This window comes from Podarcis erhardii (assembly GCF_964252035.2).
Source record: "Podarcis erhardii genome assembly, chromosome: 1".
Lineage (NCBI taxonomy): Eukaryota > Metazoa > Chordata > Lepidosauria > Squamata > Lacertidae > Podarcis > Podarcis erhardii.
In genome coordinates this window covers 12948803-12967404 of record NC_138497.1, presented here as the reverse complement: position 1 = coordinate 12967404, position 18602 = coordinate 12948803, and the positions used below count along the sequence as shown (strand labels likewise).

Below are 18602 nucleotides of genomic sequence, written 5' to 3'. Positions count from 1 at the left end.
GGCTCCCTCGGCCAATAAAGCGAGATGAGCGCCGCAACCCCAGAGTCGTCCGTGACTGGACCTAATGGTCAGGGGTCCCTTTACCTTTACCCTTTCTTTTGGTCATTAAAAAAAAAATGTTCTCTGTTTCTGCATCCTTCTCCTTTTTTCTAATGCTCATAAAGATTTGGTGCCCCAAAGGGTGTTTCCTTTCCCAGGCCTCCTTATATTGTTTCCTCAGTTCCCATTTTTCAGCCCTCGGAGACACAACGTTGCTCATAAACATGCTTTCGGCTGGTGGATTCATGTGTGGTTCTCTATAGCAACAAACAAAACCGTGAGTCAGAAACTGGCATAGAGCTATAAACATGTTGTCCGTCCCCGCCCCCCGCCCCAGACATTGCCCAGCGTTTTCTTAATTTCTGTGGCATGCTGCTGAGTCCTGCTGTAGAAAATGAAGTTGCCCCTGATATCTACTATGAGTTCCTAACAGAAGTACACTCCTTTTTCTCGGCCCTCCATCCCCAAGGGGAGGGGGAAGCTGAGCCTGCCGAATTTCATTCTGTCATGCAATTGTTAAAGTTCTCCAGAGTCCCCCATCAGAAAATTTGCAGACGCCATGTCAGCAACATTTTAATTTTGTGTTGCATTTGAATGATTGAAAAACAGGTTTGGTTCTTCTTCCTCACCCCATCCCACCTCCTGCCCCCAACTCCTGGAAATTAGGAACAGAGGAGCCAGATGCAAAAGGGGACAGAATTCCTGCACCTTTAATAATTTACTTGCATGGCATCCAGCCAACCTAGGTAGGAAAATCACATAGGTACCTTCGGTTAGCCACTGGCCTGGTCCAGATGCAAAGTTCTAGATCCAACAGCTCACATGTTAGAGCAGATCCTCCAAGTGTCCCTATTTTCCATGGACGTCCCTGATTTAAAGAAGCCATCCCACTTTCTGATTTGATCCCAAAATGTCCCGCTTTTCCTTGTTGTTGTTGTTTAGTTGTTTAGTCGTGTCCGACTCTTTGTGACCCCATGGACTAGAGCACGCCAGGCACTCCTGTCTTCCACTGCCTCCTGCAGTTTGGTCAAACTCATGCTGGTAGCTTTGAGAACACTGTCCAACCATCTCGTCCTCTGACGTCCCCTTCTCCTTGTGCCCTCCATCTTTCCCAACATCAGGGTCTTTTCCAGGGAGTCTTCTCTTCTCATGAGGTGGCCAAAGTCTTGGAGCCTCAGCTTCAGGATCTGTCCTGCCAGTGAGCACTCAGGGCTGATTTCCTTAAGAATGGATAGGTTTGATATTCTTGCAGTCCATGGGACTCTCAAGAGTCTCCTCCAGCACCATAATTCAAAAGCACCGCTTTTCCTTTGGACGTCCCTATTTTCATTGGAGAAATGTTGGAGGGTGTGGAGTTATCTGACCCCCAAGCTGTCTGAAGGCAATCCTGTATAGGGAAGGTTTTTTTTAATGTTTAATGTTGTATTATTATTTTTTTATATGTTGGAAGCTGCCCAGAGTGGCTGGGGCAACCCAGTAAGATGTGTGGGGTATAAATAGTAAAGTTATCATTATGGAATGGGACATCCCTATTTTCATTGGAGAAATGTTGGAGGGTATGTGTTATGTACTGAAGTTCTCACCCTGGGCCAGCAGGGGGATACTGTAGATAGTTATGCAAATAAGGGTTCAAAAGTGACGTTCAGTGATTGGATAGTTACAGAAAGTTGTTACAGTTACATTGTACTGGAGCTCTATATAAGCAGACTGACTGAACCCTTCAGTTCAGTTCTTTTCTGGCCTGTGAATAAACAAGAGCTGTTTGAAGAATCGCTGTGTCGTCTGATATGTTCACCCACAACTTAACAGTATGTTAGAGCAGGAACAAAATCAGGCTTCAAGAGCTCTATCTTTCCCCCTTTCCTGTGCCCGCAACAAAATCACAGTTTCGTGGTTTGGATGTTGCAAGGAAAGCTTGATTTAGCAACTCAATGTTTGGCAGATAGAGATCTCTGTAGTAGCAATTTATCTCTGGAACTCTCTGCCACAAGGAAGTGCATGTGGTCATCATACTTCCTTCACTGGCAAAGAACCCCATGCAAAATGACTGCTGCCTGTAAATAGTTTTAATTGGATTTTGGATAAATGTGCAATTAATTGTGGCTGTTTTGAATTTTATTGTGTTATTATCTTCCATAGTGTGTCAGGCAAACCACTATTCTGAGTCATGCTTTTTTATAGAGCAGGGTAGGGGGCACTGGGGATGAATATATGCAACCAAGGGTGCAGCGGCCCCAAAAAGTTCAGAAACCACTGGTCTTGGGCAAATGTTACATGTGTTTTCATCGCTGATGAGATTATATCTCACAATCCCTAAATGTTCTTCTTGGTCACTTGAATATGATTAGTTCACTCTGGGCAACATGACTGACTGTTGTTGAACATTTCTGGAACATAAAGAATTTTGTTTGTTTGTTTGTTTTCCTGCATCACATGCTTAAGCAAAAGCACTTCTGGCCCAGCTTGTTTAGGAACATGCCTCGGAAAATGTCAAAACTCGCTTTCAGACATTCTGCCAATGTTTTGTGTAACTACAGAAGCCAAAACTCAGAATTCAATTGCAGACTATGAATGAGATTCATAAACTAAAATAAGAGCATATGAAGAGCTCTTCCGGATCAGGCCATAGTCCCATCTAATCCAGCAGCATCTTCTTCATCATTTTTTATATTTCATTTATGATTTTCAGTTTTATACTTTTCAATAATTTTATAATCATTTTAACATTTCAAAACTCGACTTCCTTTCCCCTCTTTCTGTGGTTCCTTAAATTTATTTTTAATATTTTCTGCATATCCAAATTAGCTTAATTTGCTCATTTATTCATCTTCTTTAAATATATACTCTTATAAAACTGCAGGTTATTACAATAATCCTGCCAATGTTCTTATCTGTTTACAGTTTGTAAATAGTCCATAAACCATTTCCATTCTTTTACAAAAAGTTTATCTTGATTTCTTATTTTTTGGGTAAGTTTCGACATTTCTGCATATCCCATAAGTTTTTGTATCCATTCTTCTTTTGCTGGGACTTCTTCTTTCCATTTTGGGGCAAGTAACATTCTTGCTGCTGTAGTCGCATATATGAATAAATTTCTATACAGTTTGGGTAGGTCTGTCCCTATAATTCCCAAAAGGAAAGCTTTTGGGTTGTTGTTGTTGCTGCTGCTGCTGTTGTTTTACAAACTTCTTTTTCAATTCATTATATATCATTTCCCAGTAAGCTTTAACCTTAGTACAAGACCACCACATGTGATAAAAAGAACCTTCTTTCTCTTTACATTTCCAACACTTAATTGGTTTGGATTTATACATTTTTGCCAATGTACTCATTGTTAGGTTCCATCGATAGATCATTTTCATATAATTTTCTCTTAGACCGTAACATGCTGTAAATTTTATATCCATATTCCACAATCGTTCCCATGCCTCCATATCTATATTATGGCCAATATCTATTGTCCAGTGTATCATTGAGGATTTTACTTGCTCATCCTTTGTCTCCAATTCCAATAATATCTCCAATTCAAATAATATACATTTGAGACAACAATTTTACATTACATTCCAACAGCTCTCTCTCCAGTTCTGATATTTGTTTCCCCAACATCCTTTTCTTACAGTGCCCAGCCAGATGCCTGTGGGAAGCCCACATTTAGGGCCTGAGTGCAACAGCACTTAGTGGTACCTTGGTTTACAAACTTAATCCGTTTCGGAAGTCCATTCTTAAACCAAAGCGTTCTTAAACCAAGGTATGCTTTCCCATAGCAGCGGGGGACTCAATTTACAAATGGAACACACTCGACAGGAAGCAGAACATGTTCTGCTTCCAAGGCAAAGTTCACAAACCAAAACACCTACTTCCAGGTTTGCAGCGTTTTTAATCCAAGTTGTTCATAAACTAAGCTGTTCTTAAACCAAGGTACCACTCTACAGTGGTACCTCGGGTTAAGAACTTAATTCGTTCTGGAGGTCCGTTCTTAACCTGAAACTGTTCTTAACCTGAAGCACCACTTTAGCTAATGGGGCCTCCCGCTGCCGCTGCACCGCTGCTATGCGATTTCTGTTCTCATCCTGAAGCAAAGTTCTTAACCTGACGTACTATTTCTGGGTTAGCGGAGTCTGTAACCTGAAGCATATATAACCCGAGGTACCACTGTACTAGGGTAAAGTGTGTGCATATAACTGTATATATTCATGCATAAAACATGCAAAAGTTCATTATATCGGCAAGTCCTAGGCTCTGTGGTTTAACTCACAGTGCCACCCATCAGCACCTAAATCAGCAGGCCATGAGGGATGCAGCTGGAAGCACCTCTCCATGCAGTACAAAGCTTCCTCTTTCAATTTCTGCGGGTCACAAGGCTAGGCCAAGGTGATTTTTTTCAGGTCAGCTTGCAACCCCATCTACTCATGAGCAATTGCAAAGTGTGCTTCTGCCAGCAGTGAGTCACTACAGAGAACACACACACACACACAGCACCAGAGAGAAAGTTTTCCAGACAAATAGGACTTTTATTTCTATTCAAGGACAGATTTGAACTCTGGTAGCTCCTTTTCTCTATAAATTAAAGGGCTGATTCTACCAATTGTCTAAACTCATGATTCCCATAAATACCTTGTCTCCAAGCTTCCTTATTAAATGCCTGGCTCTCATTGCCAAGCAAGTGTCAGGGTTTTCATTTTGGTTTTTTGCAAGCAGTCATGCCATTTATGGTGATTTTTACACAGAGGCTAGATGTTTCTTCTCTAGAAACATCACCAATAAAACCAACAGACTCGTGACAACTTCTAAACTTACAGAAGTATATAACTCCCCCAGCCGCCTGATTTCTCTGATCTTGTCAGGGTTCCTCTCAGTGTGGCCAATAACAAATTGTTGGTCTGGTCTAAAAAAAAAAGGCACCTCTTTAGGACAGGGAGGAATGGACGTGGGAGGGAGACTAAAGCCGTAAGCTTTCATAAACACTGTTCCGTGAAAATCTTGTGCCATAATCAAGTTTGTTGCATCTTTAAGGTGCCAAAATATAGTTGAATGTGCAAAAATGCACAGAGCTATAATTTTCAGAGTGCTTTAACAATCCATACTCCTTCTCATGGAACTCTGAGAATTGTAGCTTCGTGAAGGGTATAGGGGTCTCCTAACAATGCTCAGAGACTACAATTCCCAGGATTCTTTGAGGGAGGGCCTGAATGGTTAAAGAGGCATGATACTGCTTTAAATGTGCTGTGGCCGATGGGACCTTTGAGTGTGTTTACTCAGCTGTCCTTGAGCTGTAACAGTGCCTCTTGCTCGCTTGGATGAAGAGGGTGTACACTTAGAAACTGCTGGCTTCCGTGTAGCTGGAATGTGGCCTCTTGCACAAGGGTAGCCCATTGGTTGCATCACACATTTTTACCTCTGGGAATTCCCACTGTGTTTTGGCCATGCCCACCATTCACATGTGGGCACCCCTGAAGGTTGCACCCAAGGAGATACTTCAGTCGGGCAGGAAAAGGCCCCACCTCCACTCCTGTACTAGACTCTAGCTGAAACAGAAGCACGAGGGCTGTCTTAAAGCGCTTCTCAAAAGTGCTGTTTGAAACAGCCACACACATCTTTCATGTAAAGGAGAAGGGGGCAGATGCTTCAAACAGCACTTTTGCAAAAGGCTTTAAACTGCACATTTGGCAGGTGTGCACATCCCTGTCCACTTTTCAATCCTGTGATGACATAATGATGTCATGTGATTGGCAGGTTGTTAAATATGGTCCACAGGGTTCGTCCCAAAACAATAAGGCTCCACCCACACCCATGCTAAAGGATAGGGAATAAAATGATGAACCATATCTAATTGGCATATTTATTAGTCAGCAAACTCTTGTTTGGCCTTCAGAGATGGAATACATTGGCATAGAAATGATCATTCAACAGAACACCCATGAGTCATTTAAAAAGCGCTTTTTTTAGTGAGGATTTCATCTGACCAAGTGTGATATCAGTTCCCTCATGGGACAAATCCAGTCATAAGTAATTGTTTGACATTTCCCCATTAACAATGGACACAAGTGTGCAGCTAATACATTGGGGATGTGACAGGATGAAAAGAGGCAAAGCAAATTCTGAATAACAAATTACCAGCAACTGTTGCAAAGCTTCTAGAACAGGAGTAGGGAGTATTTTTTCAGCCTGGGGTCCACATTCCCCTCTTTTTGTGGGGCCAGAGGCAAAAGTGTGTGGAACAATGGATGTGACTGTATCCCTTGTACAATAGGCTGTGATTCAGCCACACAAAATTCAGAGGTTTCTACTCACATACACACTTCTCCATCCTCAGCTGAAGCATTATCATTGCTCAAAGACAAATTCTAGTAAAATGTTTGAGAGGACATGGATTGGGGCCAGTGAAGAGATGTGGCCTGGAAATAGGTGTGGCTGTGTGAGAGTCCCAATGGCCAGATAGAGAGCATGGAAGATCACATTTGGTTCTGGGATTGAGGTTCCACACCCCTGTTCCTTGGGATACCTATACAGTGGTACCTCGGGTTACATACGCTTCAGGTTACATACGCTTCAGGTTACAGACTCCGCTAACCCAGAAATAGAGCTTCGGGTTAAGAACTTTTCTTCAGGATGAGAAATCGTGCTCTGGTGGTGTGGCGGCAGCAGGAGGCCCCATTAGCTAAAGTGGTGCTTCAGGTTAAGAACAGTTTCAGGTTAAGAACGGACCTCCGGAACTAATTAAGTACTTAACCTGAGGTACCACTATATAGCAAAATGTGATCTATACAGGATGGGGAGGGAACCTTGGCCCTCCAGATGTTTCTGGACTATCCCCTCAATGGTTGGCAATGATGGGAGTCTCATCTCAGTAACATCTGGAAAGCCAGATGTTCCCCACACCTGCTGTACGGTGACAGCCTCCAAAGTCAAGCTGATTTTCACTTTTGATGAAATCAGGCAACAGCTAAGGGATGCACAGAAGCCCCTCTGTGAAACTTTACGTGTCCTGCCAAAGCTCTTTTGGGTACCCATGAAATTGCTTATGGCACAATCCTAGAGCTATCCACTCATAAGTAAGCCCTGTTGAGTTTATTGGAACTTTCCGCCAGGTAGGTAGGTAGGAAGGCAAGCATAAGATTGCAGCCTTAGATGTTTCATCCAGGTTCCACGCACATGTCTAAACATCCTTGAGATTGGGAGACCAATTGTGGCCCCACCTCGATTTAACACAATTAGAAGTTGCCATATACCTGCCAATGGGAGAGGAAGGAGAAACAAACCGGTGCTGCTCCCCTCCCCCCCCCCCGCGTCTTCCACAAATGGGGAGTGGAAGTGACCTGTGATCCAGGAGATGTTTCTGTACTGCAGTTCCAACCATCCTTAACCATTAGCTATACTGGCCAGGGCTGATGAAATTTTGAATCCAGAACATCTAAAGGGCCATAGACCTCTCACTTATAACACAGAACATCAATTTCCCCCCATTTAAATAGTATTTATGTATTTATATTAAATTTGTATACCGCTCTTCTTCCAAAGATCTCAAGGAGGATCACAGCATAAAAAAAATACAAAATAAAACAAAGGACATAATAAAAACAAGAACAAAACAAACCCATTATACCATCCCTTCCATGAACACATTTTAAAGGACATAGTCTGTTAATCAGCCAAAGGTCTGGTTGAAGGGGAATGTTTTTGTCTGGCTCCTAAAGATGTATCATGAAGGCGCCAGACAGGCCTCCTTGGGGAGAGCATGCCACAAATGGGGAGCCATTTATATTGTCACCATCTGGACCTGTCATGGAGGAAGGACACAGAAGGGTCCGAGGTTATGACTGATGGGGAGAGGTGGTCATTGAAGTCGCTGCCAGACTATAATATGCTTTTATTATGGTTTAGCATAAGCTGAATCACATGTTCTAAATGGTGTCTCTTGAACACTGTAGTTTCAGAAAGCAAGTCCATTGCGGTTTGCTTTGGTAACTGAAAATCTAAGAGCTCATGAAAATGTTGCATTTTGTGCTATTTTAATATAGCATTAGGTTGCTTCTTCCATTTGTAATTGGAGCTGAAGACCCTGAACTCTGGGGAAAGCAAAAGATATTGAAATAAATTGATGCTGATGGCATCAAGTGAGAAAACTATTTTTGTGTTCTTCGTACCACAGAGACAGCACATTTAGCAGACAGAGAGCCAAAGATTGCTCATCCCAGATGATGCACTTGGGGAAAAGAAAGCAATTATATACATTCATACATCTCGCTCGCCATTCAGTTCTGCAAAGTGGCCCTCCAGTTCCCATCAGCCCCAGAAAACATTGTAAATGGTCAGAGATTATAGGATTTGTAGTCCAAAATAAAAAATCTGGAGGGCTACAGGTTGCCCAACCCCAATCTAAATAAGAGATAACATTTAAATACTGCATATACACACGTCCTCTTTTGTCTTCTCTCTCTCTCTCTCTCTCTCTGTGTGTGTGTGTATATGGATCGGTGGGTGTGCGTGTGTGATAGTCTTATGATATTTAAATGTTCTTCTGATCTGTCTTAACGCCTACAGACTTCTTTCAAAACTATTCCCTTGTTTTGAAAGCAGTCCAGTGGCTACTGGAAATAGTTACAGCCACAAATTCCACCAATGCCTCTCAGAAGGAGGTTGACACAAAGCATCAATTGTCAGAGATTTATGTAAGGAGTGAAAACTCTGGAAATGTTGGCTGCATTGAAAAGTGACTAACCAGAGTGAGAGTTTTTATATGTACTTCTGGATATAGGAAAAGAAACGAGATTTGCTCAATGTGTGGTTCGTTCATTCTGATTTCCGGAAGCCTGTTTTTGAGCCCCTTGTGGTGTGAGGCTGCTTAGTCACAGAACAGCACAGTTGACAGAGAAAAACAATTCATATTCAGTCCCGTATAAACCCTGCAAAGCCACTCACCAGGAAGAAAATGCCACAGATTCATCCATACCGTTCATTTCATGTGGATTGTAAGATTCCCAGCTCTCTGTTGACCATATTACTTTCTCCTCCAAATCACTGCCTTCCCACATTTGCCCCTTTCTCAATCCATATTTTCTCATACCCTGTCCTTTTCATAGTATCTCTAGGATGAAAAATTCCAGAGGTCAGGAAGCTTACTACCCACGTTAAACAATAGTATGGCTGGGCCCTGAGTAGATAGCCCATGCAATGTTTCATCAGTAGCTCAAATCTGTGCCATTTGTGATCCAGCCAGAGCACACCAGCCTTGTATCTTGAGCTACGGTGCAGACAAGGAACCGTTCTGGGCAACATCCCAGGGGCCACATGCTGCTGGTGGAAGGGGCCAGAGGGAAAAGTGGGCTGAGCAACAAATGTGAGTTTCACCTTTGGGCAGCAGGCTAGTTTCTTCTTCACTCACATGCCTCTCTGCCCTTCATCCCGGCAAGTAAAAAGCATAATCAGAGATCAAGGTCCTATAGTAGTACGGCTAAATTACTCAAGGGGGGGTTCAAAGCAGGGCTGTGGCTAGGAACAGATAGAGAGACATGTGGACCTAACCTTCCCCATCCCTGTCATAAAGGTAAAGGTAAAGGGACCCCTGACCATTAGGTTCAGTCATGGTCGACTCTGGGGTTGCGGCTCTCATCTCGCTTTATTGGCTGAGGGAGCCGGTGTACAACTTCCGGGTCATGTGGCCAGCATGACTAAGCCGCTTCTGGTGAACCAGAGCAGCACACGGAAACGCCGTTTACGTTCCCGCCAGAGCGGTACCTATTTATCTACTTGCACTTTGACGTGCTTTCAAACTGCTAGGTTGGCAGGAGCAGGGACAGAGCAACGGGAGCTCACCCCATTGCGGGGATTCGAACCGCCGACCTTCTGATTGGCAAGCCCTAGGCTCTGTGGTTTAACCCACAGCGCCACCTGTGTCAAATCTCCTGATTTTGCAATCCCAGGGAAACAGCAAAGAAGTTCAACATGTTCACGCTGGAGAGCTGCATTCCCCGAGGTGTGCAGGCTTACTTCAGTCAGTGGTTCTCAGAGAACAAGTCAACCCCGAATGGGCAGTCCCTTCCATTTGTTTTCTCACTTTCCAACAAGTGTATACCTTGAGTCTTGCAGAATGCACCAACCTAAACCATTGATACAATACAGGAAGCTGTATGTGCCTTCGTTCCTGGCGTTGACTGTTTTTCAGCAAGAAGTCATTTGTTTCAGCCAACCTATCAGGAGCACATATAAACTAGTTACATAGATTTGTTTTTATTTTGTTAAATTTATTTGTATGTCATTGGTAATTGCTTTATATCATTTTATGTAGGTAGATAATTTATTACCATCAAAGACCAGCTCACATAACATAATAAAAACAGTGTTCATAAAGATAAAATATACAATTGGAGCAGATTGCAGCAATAGCTCATGAGTTAAAATTGAGATATATACATACACCTGTACAACTGAGATTTGGGCTACTGTAAAAAATTGACCCTGAGGCGTCCCAAAGGGCAACTTCAGCATTTTCCTAGTATTTTATTCTAGATGATGGTCTGTGCCTACAAATTTGGGCGCAGAATCTGGCTACCAGCCAGATCGTCTTATGATCTTTGCCTAAGAGGAGAGAATTAAGTTTTGACTTGTCTGAAAGATTGGCGAGCCTCTTCAGCAAAGGATCAGTGGTGTCTCTACGAATCTCAACACAAAAAGGGCACAATAATAATAATAATAATAATAATAATAATAATAATAATAATAATAAAAATTTATTATTTGTACCCCGCACATCTCACTGGGCTTCCCCAGCCACAAAGACCAAAGATACACTAATATGTTATACATTAAAAACTTCCCTAAACATGGCTGCCTTCAGATGTCTTCTAAAAGTCTGGCAGTTGTTTTTCTCTTTGACATCTGATGGGAGGGCGTTCCACAGGGCGGGCACCACTACCAAGAAGGCCCTCTGCCTGGTTCCCTGTAGTTTTGCTTCTCGCAATGAGGGAACCGCCAGAAGGCCCTCGGCGCAGGACCTCAGCGTCCGGGCATAAAATATATGTTATATCATTTTATGTACAACAGTTAGTGGTTTTTTAATTAAGCTTTTTATAAATTCTTTTTAAAAGAAACAAAAGGGGGAAAAAACAACAACAACAAAAACAAATTGACATAACCCTCTAAATTCTCCCAGGCATTGCACTTCAGAGAAATCCTTATCTGTGGACCCGAATGACTCTGCTTTGAGATGTAAGGTAAATCCCTGGAACTGGATTTAAAGTGAGCTCTTCCAGATGGGATGGTCTGTCGTTTTTCTCCTCTGCTCTCACTTGACACTGCCCAGGAGAACAGAAGTGTCCAATCTTGGGTTTATGTCTGGCCAGGTGTGAACTGGTTAACTACCTGAAAAGTCAACATTTCTCAACTTCATTTTTTTTAATTGTTCATTTAATTTTAAATTTAATTGAGCGCTTACTGTTCCCAATCCTAACCCTGCGGAAAGCCATCTAATTAGACTTTAATTTGATTTTGACCTGTTTTTAGGAGGTAATTTAGTTATTGTTTGATTTTATACCAATGTTATATATCTGATGTTAGCCGCCCTGAGCCTGACTTTGGCCGGGAGGGCAGGATATAAATAAAAGATTATGATTATGATTTAAAAAAGCTTGAGTAGTTGCCCATGGTGCCCGCAGGTGGATCAGGACCATATTGCTTTGGGTTTGGGGCATATTTCAATCCCATATCTATCATGAGGTTAATAACCTTTGTTTTTCACTGCTGTGGGTGGGACAATTGTTTGATGGCTTGTTTGATCATTCCAGCTTCGGGGAGACAACTCAGACCAGAAGACACTGAGGCTGACGGTGAGGCTGATGCAGAAGATGACTCTGTGAGTAACACCCAACAGTTTTGCAGCCACCACTGGTTTTAATTCAGAGATTGCTTAGCATCTTTTCCTTTACGACAGGAGCTAAGAAGATCAAGAAGTCAAACTAAAGCCTGAGTTTAATTCACAAACCATACTGACTCCCTTTTACGTCCAGAACTGGAATAGAAAATGCAATTTTATTTGAAAGTCTCCAGTCCATATTAAATGTAACCCAGAGCAGAAACCTAAAAATTGGGAGATGACTGCCTGGTACTTAAAAATAGTAAAGGTAAAGGGACCCCTGACCATTAGGTCCAGTCATGGCTGACTCTGGGGTTGCGGCGCTCATCTTGCTTTACTGGCCGAGGGAGCCGGCGTACAGCTTCCGGGTCATGTGGCCAGCATGACTAAGCAGCTTCTGGTGAACCAGAGCAGCACACGGAAATGCTGCTTAACTTCCTGCCGGAGTGGTACCTAGTTATCTACTTGCACTTTGATGTGCTTTTGAACTGCTAGGTGGGCAGGAGCTGGGACCGAGCAACGGAAGCTCACCCCGTCACGGGGATTCGAACTGCCGACCTTCTGTTCGGCAAGTCCTAGCCTCTGTGGTTTAACCCACAGTGCCACCCGCGTCCCTTTTTGTACTTAAAAATACTCGGGGCTAAAGCCCATGGCACATATTTGCCTCTGGGTAAATGAAGATGGCTGATGGGATCTTACTTGTGCTGCATCATACAGCACACCTGCTTAAAAGGGAAGGGATAGACAAAGGGTTGGATGAGGTGTAAAATAAAGGGTTTTTTGTCACTTGTAAAGGAGGAGTGATGTGAGATAAATGTGGGGCTGGCAAAGGGATTGGTGAGTAGGTGGGGTTGGCGAACAGAGGCAGCAGCCCCAGTTATATGTAATACATAATGGTTGGCATAGTTGATTTAAACATTTTGGCTGTGGAAAAAAAGAAGTTTATGGGTATGTCCGAAGAGTCCTGCTGGATCAGCTGAAGAATCCACCGTTATGTCAGTGGCCGAGCAAATGACTCTTAAAAACTCAAAGCCCTGGTATGAAGGCATATGGCCTCTCCCACTGTTTGCCCCCAGGAAATGTCATTCACAGGCATACCACCTTTGATCCTGGTTTTACTGCCACTCCTTTACGGATACACATCTAACTCTTTTTTTAGTTTTGTCACATTTCGCTGGGGGGGGGGGGAGGTGATGCAATGATTTCAAAGGATTCCCTTCCTCTGCTGCTTCCTCTGCTTAAATTAGGGATGGAGAACATTTTTTAAGCCAGTGGCCACATTCCATCAGGAAAAGTGGGGGGGGGGAATGTGGGGGAGGGAGAGAGCTAAGGGTGGGCAAAGCTGCAGCCAAAAGTGAGTAGGGATACCTTAAGCTCTCTTTTTGCCACCTCTTCTCTGGAAATGTCTGGCTTCTGTGGTGGGTACCAAGAAAGAGGCTCGTCTTCTTCAGCACCCATTGCAAAAACACAGTGGGCTGTCAGAGGAGCAATAGAGTGACCTTGGGGGTAGAGGCTTGGAGGAGAAACCGAGACTGGGAAGGAAGGGATACAGGCTAGACAAAAACCTACCATGCACCAGATCCTTGGCCCTGATTTAAACTCTTCAAACTGGCAGCGTCCATTGTTCATCAGGGAGTACCTGTCAATGGTGGAAGGGGCTCCCTTGAGACTGCCTCCCTTCGTTGGGGGTTTTTAAGCAGAGGTTGGATGGCCATCTGTCATGGATGCTTCAGTTGAGATTCCTGCATTGGGTTCCTTTCCAACTCTACAATTCTATGCTAAATTCTGTTGTTGTTCCACTCCTACAGGTCGACGAAGTGACAAGTGAAAACATACGACCAAGACCACAAGGATCCTCTCCTGTTTATGAGTATTGCATAGAAGATGAATATTTTAACAAAAAGGCAAGATGTGACACAATGAGATTTTGTCTTTCACTGTTTTGCTAGTGTCAAATTCTCAGTTCTTTTGGACGATCAAGACAATGGCTTCCTTAGCCCTTTGAAGTTAAAGGCAAAACTGGCATCAGTTGGCCGTGGAGAGAACCATCTGTTTTTCCCCAAGAATGCCCCATGCAAGACACTACATAATGACATAGTGTTGTCCCAAATTCTAGAGGGAAAGCCAATGGACCATTAAGGCAGCTAAGCCCTGCAAGGAAAGAGTGGTGATGCTTTATAATCGCCATGATTATAAAGATAAACCATCTCTCACTTGGCCGAATATTTGGCTGAGTACTTTGGCCCTGCCCTAGATAAAACCATTGAAACCAAGCATATATAGCCAGCTGGAATATCTGAGCAAAGAAAAGTGTATTTGCCTGGTGACAAAATGGCCCTATAGTTTATTTGCATTTTATGTACTATTTATTTTTGACAATTCATATACTGCTTAATTACACCTTCATTGTATATATTTAGGCACCATGTGCTTCTTCACCCACCCAAATCTTTGGCTAATTAAACAATGTAGGGCCTTTTAAACTAAACTTAGTGTTTTCTGTGCTATTATGTCATATATTTTTGTGTTCTTATACTGTAAACCACCCTATGATCCTTGAATGAAATGCAGTATATAAATGTGAATAAATAGGTTTTTTTCCTGGTCCCTGTGTGTGGGTGTGTACAGCTATTGTCCAGCTATTGTTAACTTCAGTGCCACTCCCACCACAGAAAAATAGCTAATGACTACAGAATGACAGATGTGTGAGAAGTTTGGCATGATCTGTGCAAATCCATTTCAGCTAACTTAAAAATTACACCTCTGTTTGCAGCTTCAGCAAGATATAGAGAACAGACAAAGACGGGATTCTTCTATCAAAATGAGTGATTCACAGGTGAGCTTAAGGTGTCTGATAAACACCAGGTACGCCCTTCTGTACAGAAGAGCATTGTTTCAGAGCTCTTCAAACTGAATGATCTTCTCATTGATACCTGTCCCTGGACGGGAATGCAACCACAGATTTACAAATACAAGCTTTAACTGTTACTTGCCAAAGAATACTTCCCAAACTGGTTCCAGTTTGCGAAGCCACAGAGGGCCAGTCCATGCAAGTCTTGGGTGTGTGTAAGTTGTATGTTTGGAAAATATGCATGTACAGATCCCCGCAGATAGGTACACACTCACACAACTCGGTCTACACGTGGTGTGGGCGCATGTGGGTGTGTGCCTGAAATATGTATTCAAGCCTCACTGCCTGTGTGAACCAGCCTATAGGCTTTCTGAAATGTTTCCCCAGTCTTTCAAGGGAGCTTGTGATAGACCAAAGTCCCCACCCACAGATTCTCACTTGTCATAGCACTGAAGATTCTATGTATACATATCCAGGGCTCTGTTGTACTCCATGCTAAGAATAATAATTAAATATCTATGTCCAGGACATCCAAACAATGATGGATTCTGCAACAATATTTGAATTATTTATTCTACAATGTTTTCTTTTCTGCATAGTTCATTTTGGTGTTGCTTGTAATGGGATGGGAAGAGACATGGCCACTTTCCCCCTTGGAAGTCATCTGAAACTGGAAAACACTCTATCCAGAAACCTTTATGTTGACTCTGAGTATGTGCAAATAAGCCCAGCAGTTCCACTGTTGTCAGTGTAGTTTGCTGTTTTCTGGATGCCAAGGGTTTCAACTATTCAGTATAATGTCAGGTTGAAACCAAATTGTGTGGGAAGATCTCCACGTAGATTTTTCACAATCAATCAAACTGTTTACCCAAGTTACCTTGGGGTTCAATTAATTTGCTGTAGAGCAGCCACACCTGTGAAACGAAACAGGATATGCAGGTGGGCTGGAGCTGCGAAGAACGATATTGAATATACCCATTGTACACCTAAGTGAACATTCGTTTTTCAAAAGGAGCCGAATTTAATAATATTCAAAGCATTGTAATAGTCATGCTACTGTCTCTGGATGAGAGACTACTTACTTGAGATGCAGTTAGAGTTCTGTTTTGGTTTAAAACCTGGATAAGGAAACTTTTTAGCCTTTCAGGGGCTAGAACATTCTAGAAGCTTTTGTAAATCTACACAATGTGCAGAACTGCGCCTTCGATGTAACCACCCATCAGCTGATGTTTACTGATGTCATGACAGGAATGGGTTGAAGTCTTCAATGAAAGGAGTTTTGATAATGTACTTTTTGGTCCAACTAGGAATCTATGGAGGTTACCTTACAAACGGAAGTCGAATCTGGTGCAAGTGGTTTTAGTGTGGCTGGTGGAGGAACCGAAGGATTATTTGTGAAGCAAGTTCTCAAAGAGTCCCCAGCATCGAAGTTATTCAGTCTGAGAGAAGGTACAGTAAAGTCTTATGTCACATTTATTTTAGTAAAATTAGCTACGAAAGTGAAACCTGGCCAGATGGGTGGGGTATAAATAAATTATTATTATTATTATTATTATTATTATTATTATTATTAAAAGGTTAATTAAAATGTTGGTCAAATTTATGCAAACTTTTTTTAAAAAGCACCTTAGACAATCTATAGAAGAGGAGAAAGTGGGCTTTCTCTTTTTTAAACAAATGGCTGAACAAATAACAGTAGAAGAGCCGGGACTAACCTACTTACAGTGCAATCCTATAAATGTCTACTTAGAAGTAAGCCCTATTGAATTCAATAGGCCTTACTCCCAGACAAGGTGGTATAGGATTGCAGTCTTAGTCAACTGGCTATGATCTAAAATTATCTTGACGGATAGCCAGCTGTAGCTGGAGGGCTTAGAATCTGTAAAAAAAATAACTGTACAAATAAAATCCTGCTTGTGTGAATGCTCACACAACCTAAGGGACCATTCAAATGATCAGATAAAGCAGTTTTGTACTCCAGGGTATTCCCCACACACACCTGAGACAACAACCTGTTAGATGGTCACTTACAACCTGGTTTTGTGAATGCATTCATAATACAAGATGGGTGACACCTGGCTTGAGAGCAGTACATGTGAAAAGGATCTAGGAGTCTTGGTTGACCACAAACTTGACATGAGCCAACAGTGTGACGCAGCAGCTAAAAAAGCCAATGGAATTCTGGGCTGCATCAATAGGAGTACAGCATCTAGATCAAGGGAAGTAATAGTGCCACTGTATTCTGCTCTGGTCAGACCTCACCTGGAGTACTGTGTCCAGTTCTGGGCACCACAGTTCAAGAAGGACACTGACAAACTGGAACGTGTCCAGAGGAGGGCAACCAAAATGGTCAAAGGCCTGGAAACGATGCCTTATGAGGAACGGCTAAGGGAGCTGGGCATGTTTAGCCTGGAGAAGAGGAGGTTAAGGGGTGATATGATAGCCATGTTCAAATATATAAAAGGATGTCACATAGAGGAGGGAGAAAGGTTGTTTTCTGCTGCTCCAGAGAAGCGGACACGGAGCAATGGTTCCAAACTACAAGAAAGAAGATTCCACCTAAACATTAGGAAGAACTTCCTGACAATAAGAGCTGTTCGACAGTGGAATTTGCTGCCAAGGAGTGTGGTGGAGTCTCCTTCTTTGGAGGACTTTAAGCAGAGGCTTGACAACCATATGTCAGGAGTGCTCTGATGGTGTTTCCTGCTTGGCAGGGGGTTGGACTCGATGGCCCTTGTGGTCTCTTCCAACTCTAGGATTCTATGATTCTATGATTCTAAAGTGCCCATGCTGCAGGATTATCTGAAGATCTCTCTGAAAACCAGCTTGGCCACAATTCTGCATGCACAAGTTTGGGATGCTTGTTATTTCCATCATATGACCTGATTTCTTGCAGGAAGGAGAGCTCCGGTGTCCATGCAGATTTACTGGGAGATATGTGTAAATATTTTCATGAGCCACTTGTTGAATCAAGACACTAGAATATGTGTTTTTTAATGGTACAACAGACTCCTTTTCAACGGATTTCGAAATGGCCATAGCATAGCTGTCAACGTTCCCTTTTTTTAAGGGAAATTCCCTTATTCTGAATAGGATTCCTTGCAAAAAAGGGAAAAGTTGACAGCTACGGCCGACATGGGTGGGGTGTTTGCTGTTGTTGATAGATGTCTTTGCATAAACAAGGCATCTAATTAACGAGTCCGATCTTTTGACACCCAATTAGTTTTTGCTGCCTCTTTTCACAGGTGATCAGCTTCTAAGTGCCACGATCTTTTTCGATAATATCAAATATGAAGATGCACTCAAGATTCTGCAGTATTCCGAGCCGTACAAAGTACAGTTCAACCTCAAAAGAAAGCTCGCCAGGAAGGAAGATCTTGAAACAATGCATTTTGCAGCGCAATCCAAAAAAGAAAAAATGAGTCAGGTAATGCACAGCTGTAAAATTACACTTCAGATCAAGACATGGATCTTGGGGGAGGTATTAACTTGATCATCACTCGTGTAATTTTAGGACAGTGGTCTAGATACGGCGATATATTGAGCAAACAGAAAGGCATTTCTGCTAGACCAAGGTAGCCCTGTCAAATTATCACAATTTTTTCAACCCCACTCCCTTGCTACACCACCCATTGCTCCAACAGTGAGCCAAGAAACCCCCATCATGCAAACTAACACCCACTCATCTGTCTTTGGATCCAACCTTCAGGGGTTTTTTTAGTGGAAGTGAAATTTGAGGGGAAGCAGCCTTTGAGGCATTGAATTATTGAAGCCCCTTTTCTGTGTGTTCTTCAGTTTCTGTAAGAATACAGAAAGCCTCTCAGAATAGGGTGCAATCTCTCTTTCTCCGTGTGTGTGTGT

The 18602-nt window shown here is 42.6% G+C and overlaps 1 protein-coding gene across 16 annotated transcripts in view; it reads left to right on the top strand.

Annotated features, from left to right (window-relative positions):
* Nucleotides 1-18602, top strand: part of AHNAK2 (AHNAK nucleoprotein 2) — a 98105-nt gene that overhangs the window by 51986 nt on the left and 27517 nt on the right. For all 16 annotated transcript variants that reach the window (XM_081857103.1, XM_081857110.1, XM_081857112.1 and 13 more), the window contains exons 2-6: nt 11823-11890; nt 13699-13794; nt 14664-14726; nt 16049-16190; nt 17987-18168. In XM_081857103.1, coding sequence (XP_081713229.1) covers nt 11823-11890; nt 13699-13794; nt 14664-14726; nt 16049-16190; nt 17987-18168 — 551 coding nt within the window. The remainder of the gene's footprint in view (nt 1-11822; nt 11891-13698; nt 13795-14663; nt 14727-16048; nt 16191-17986; nt 18169-18602) is intronic.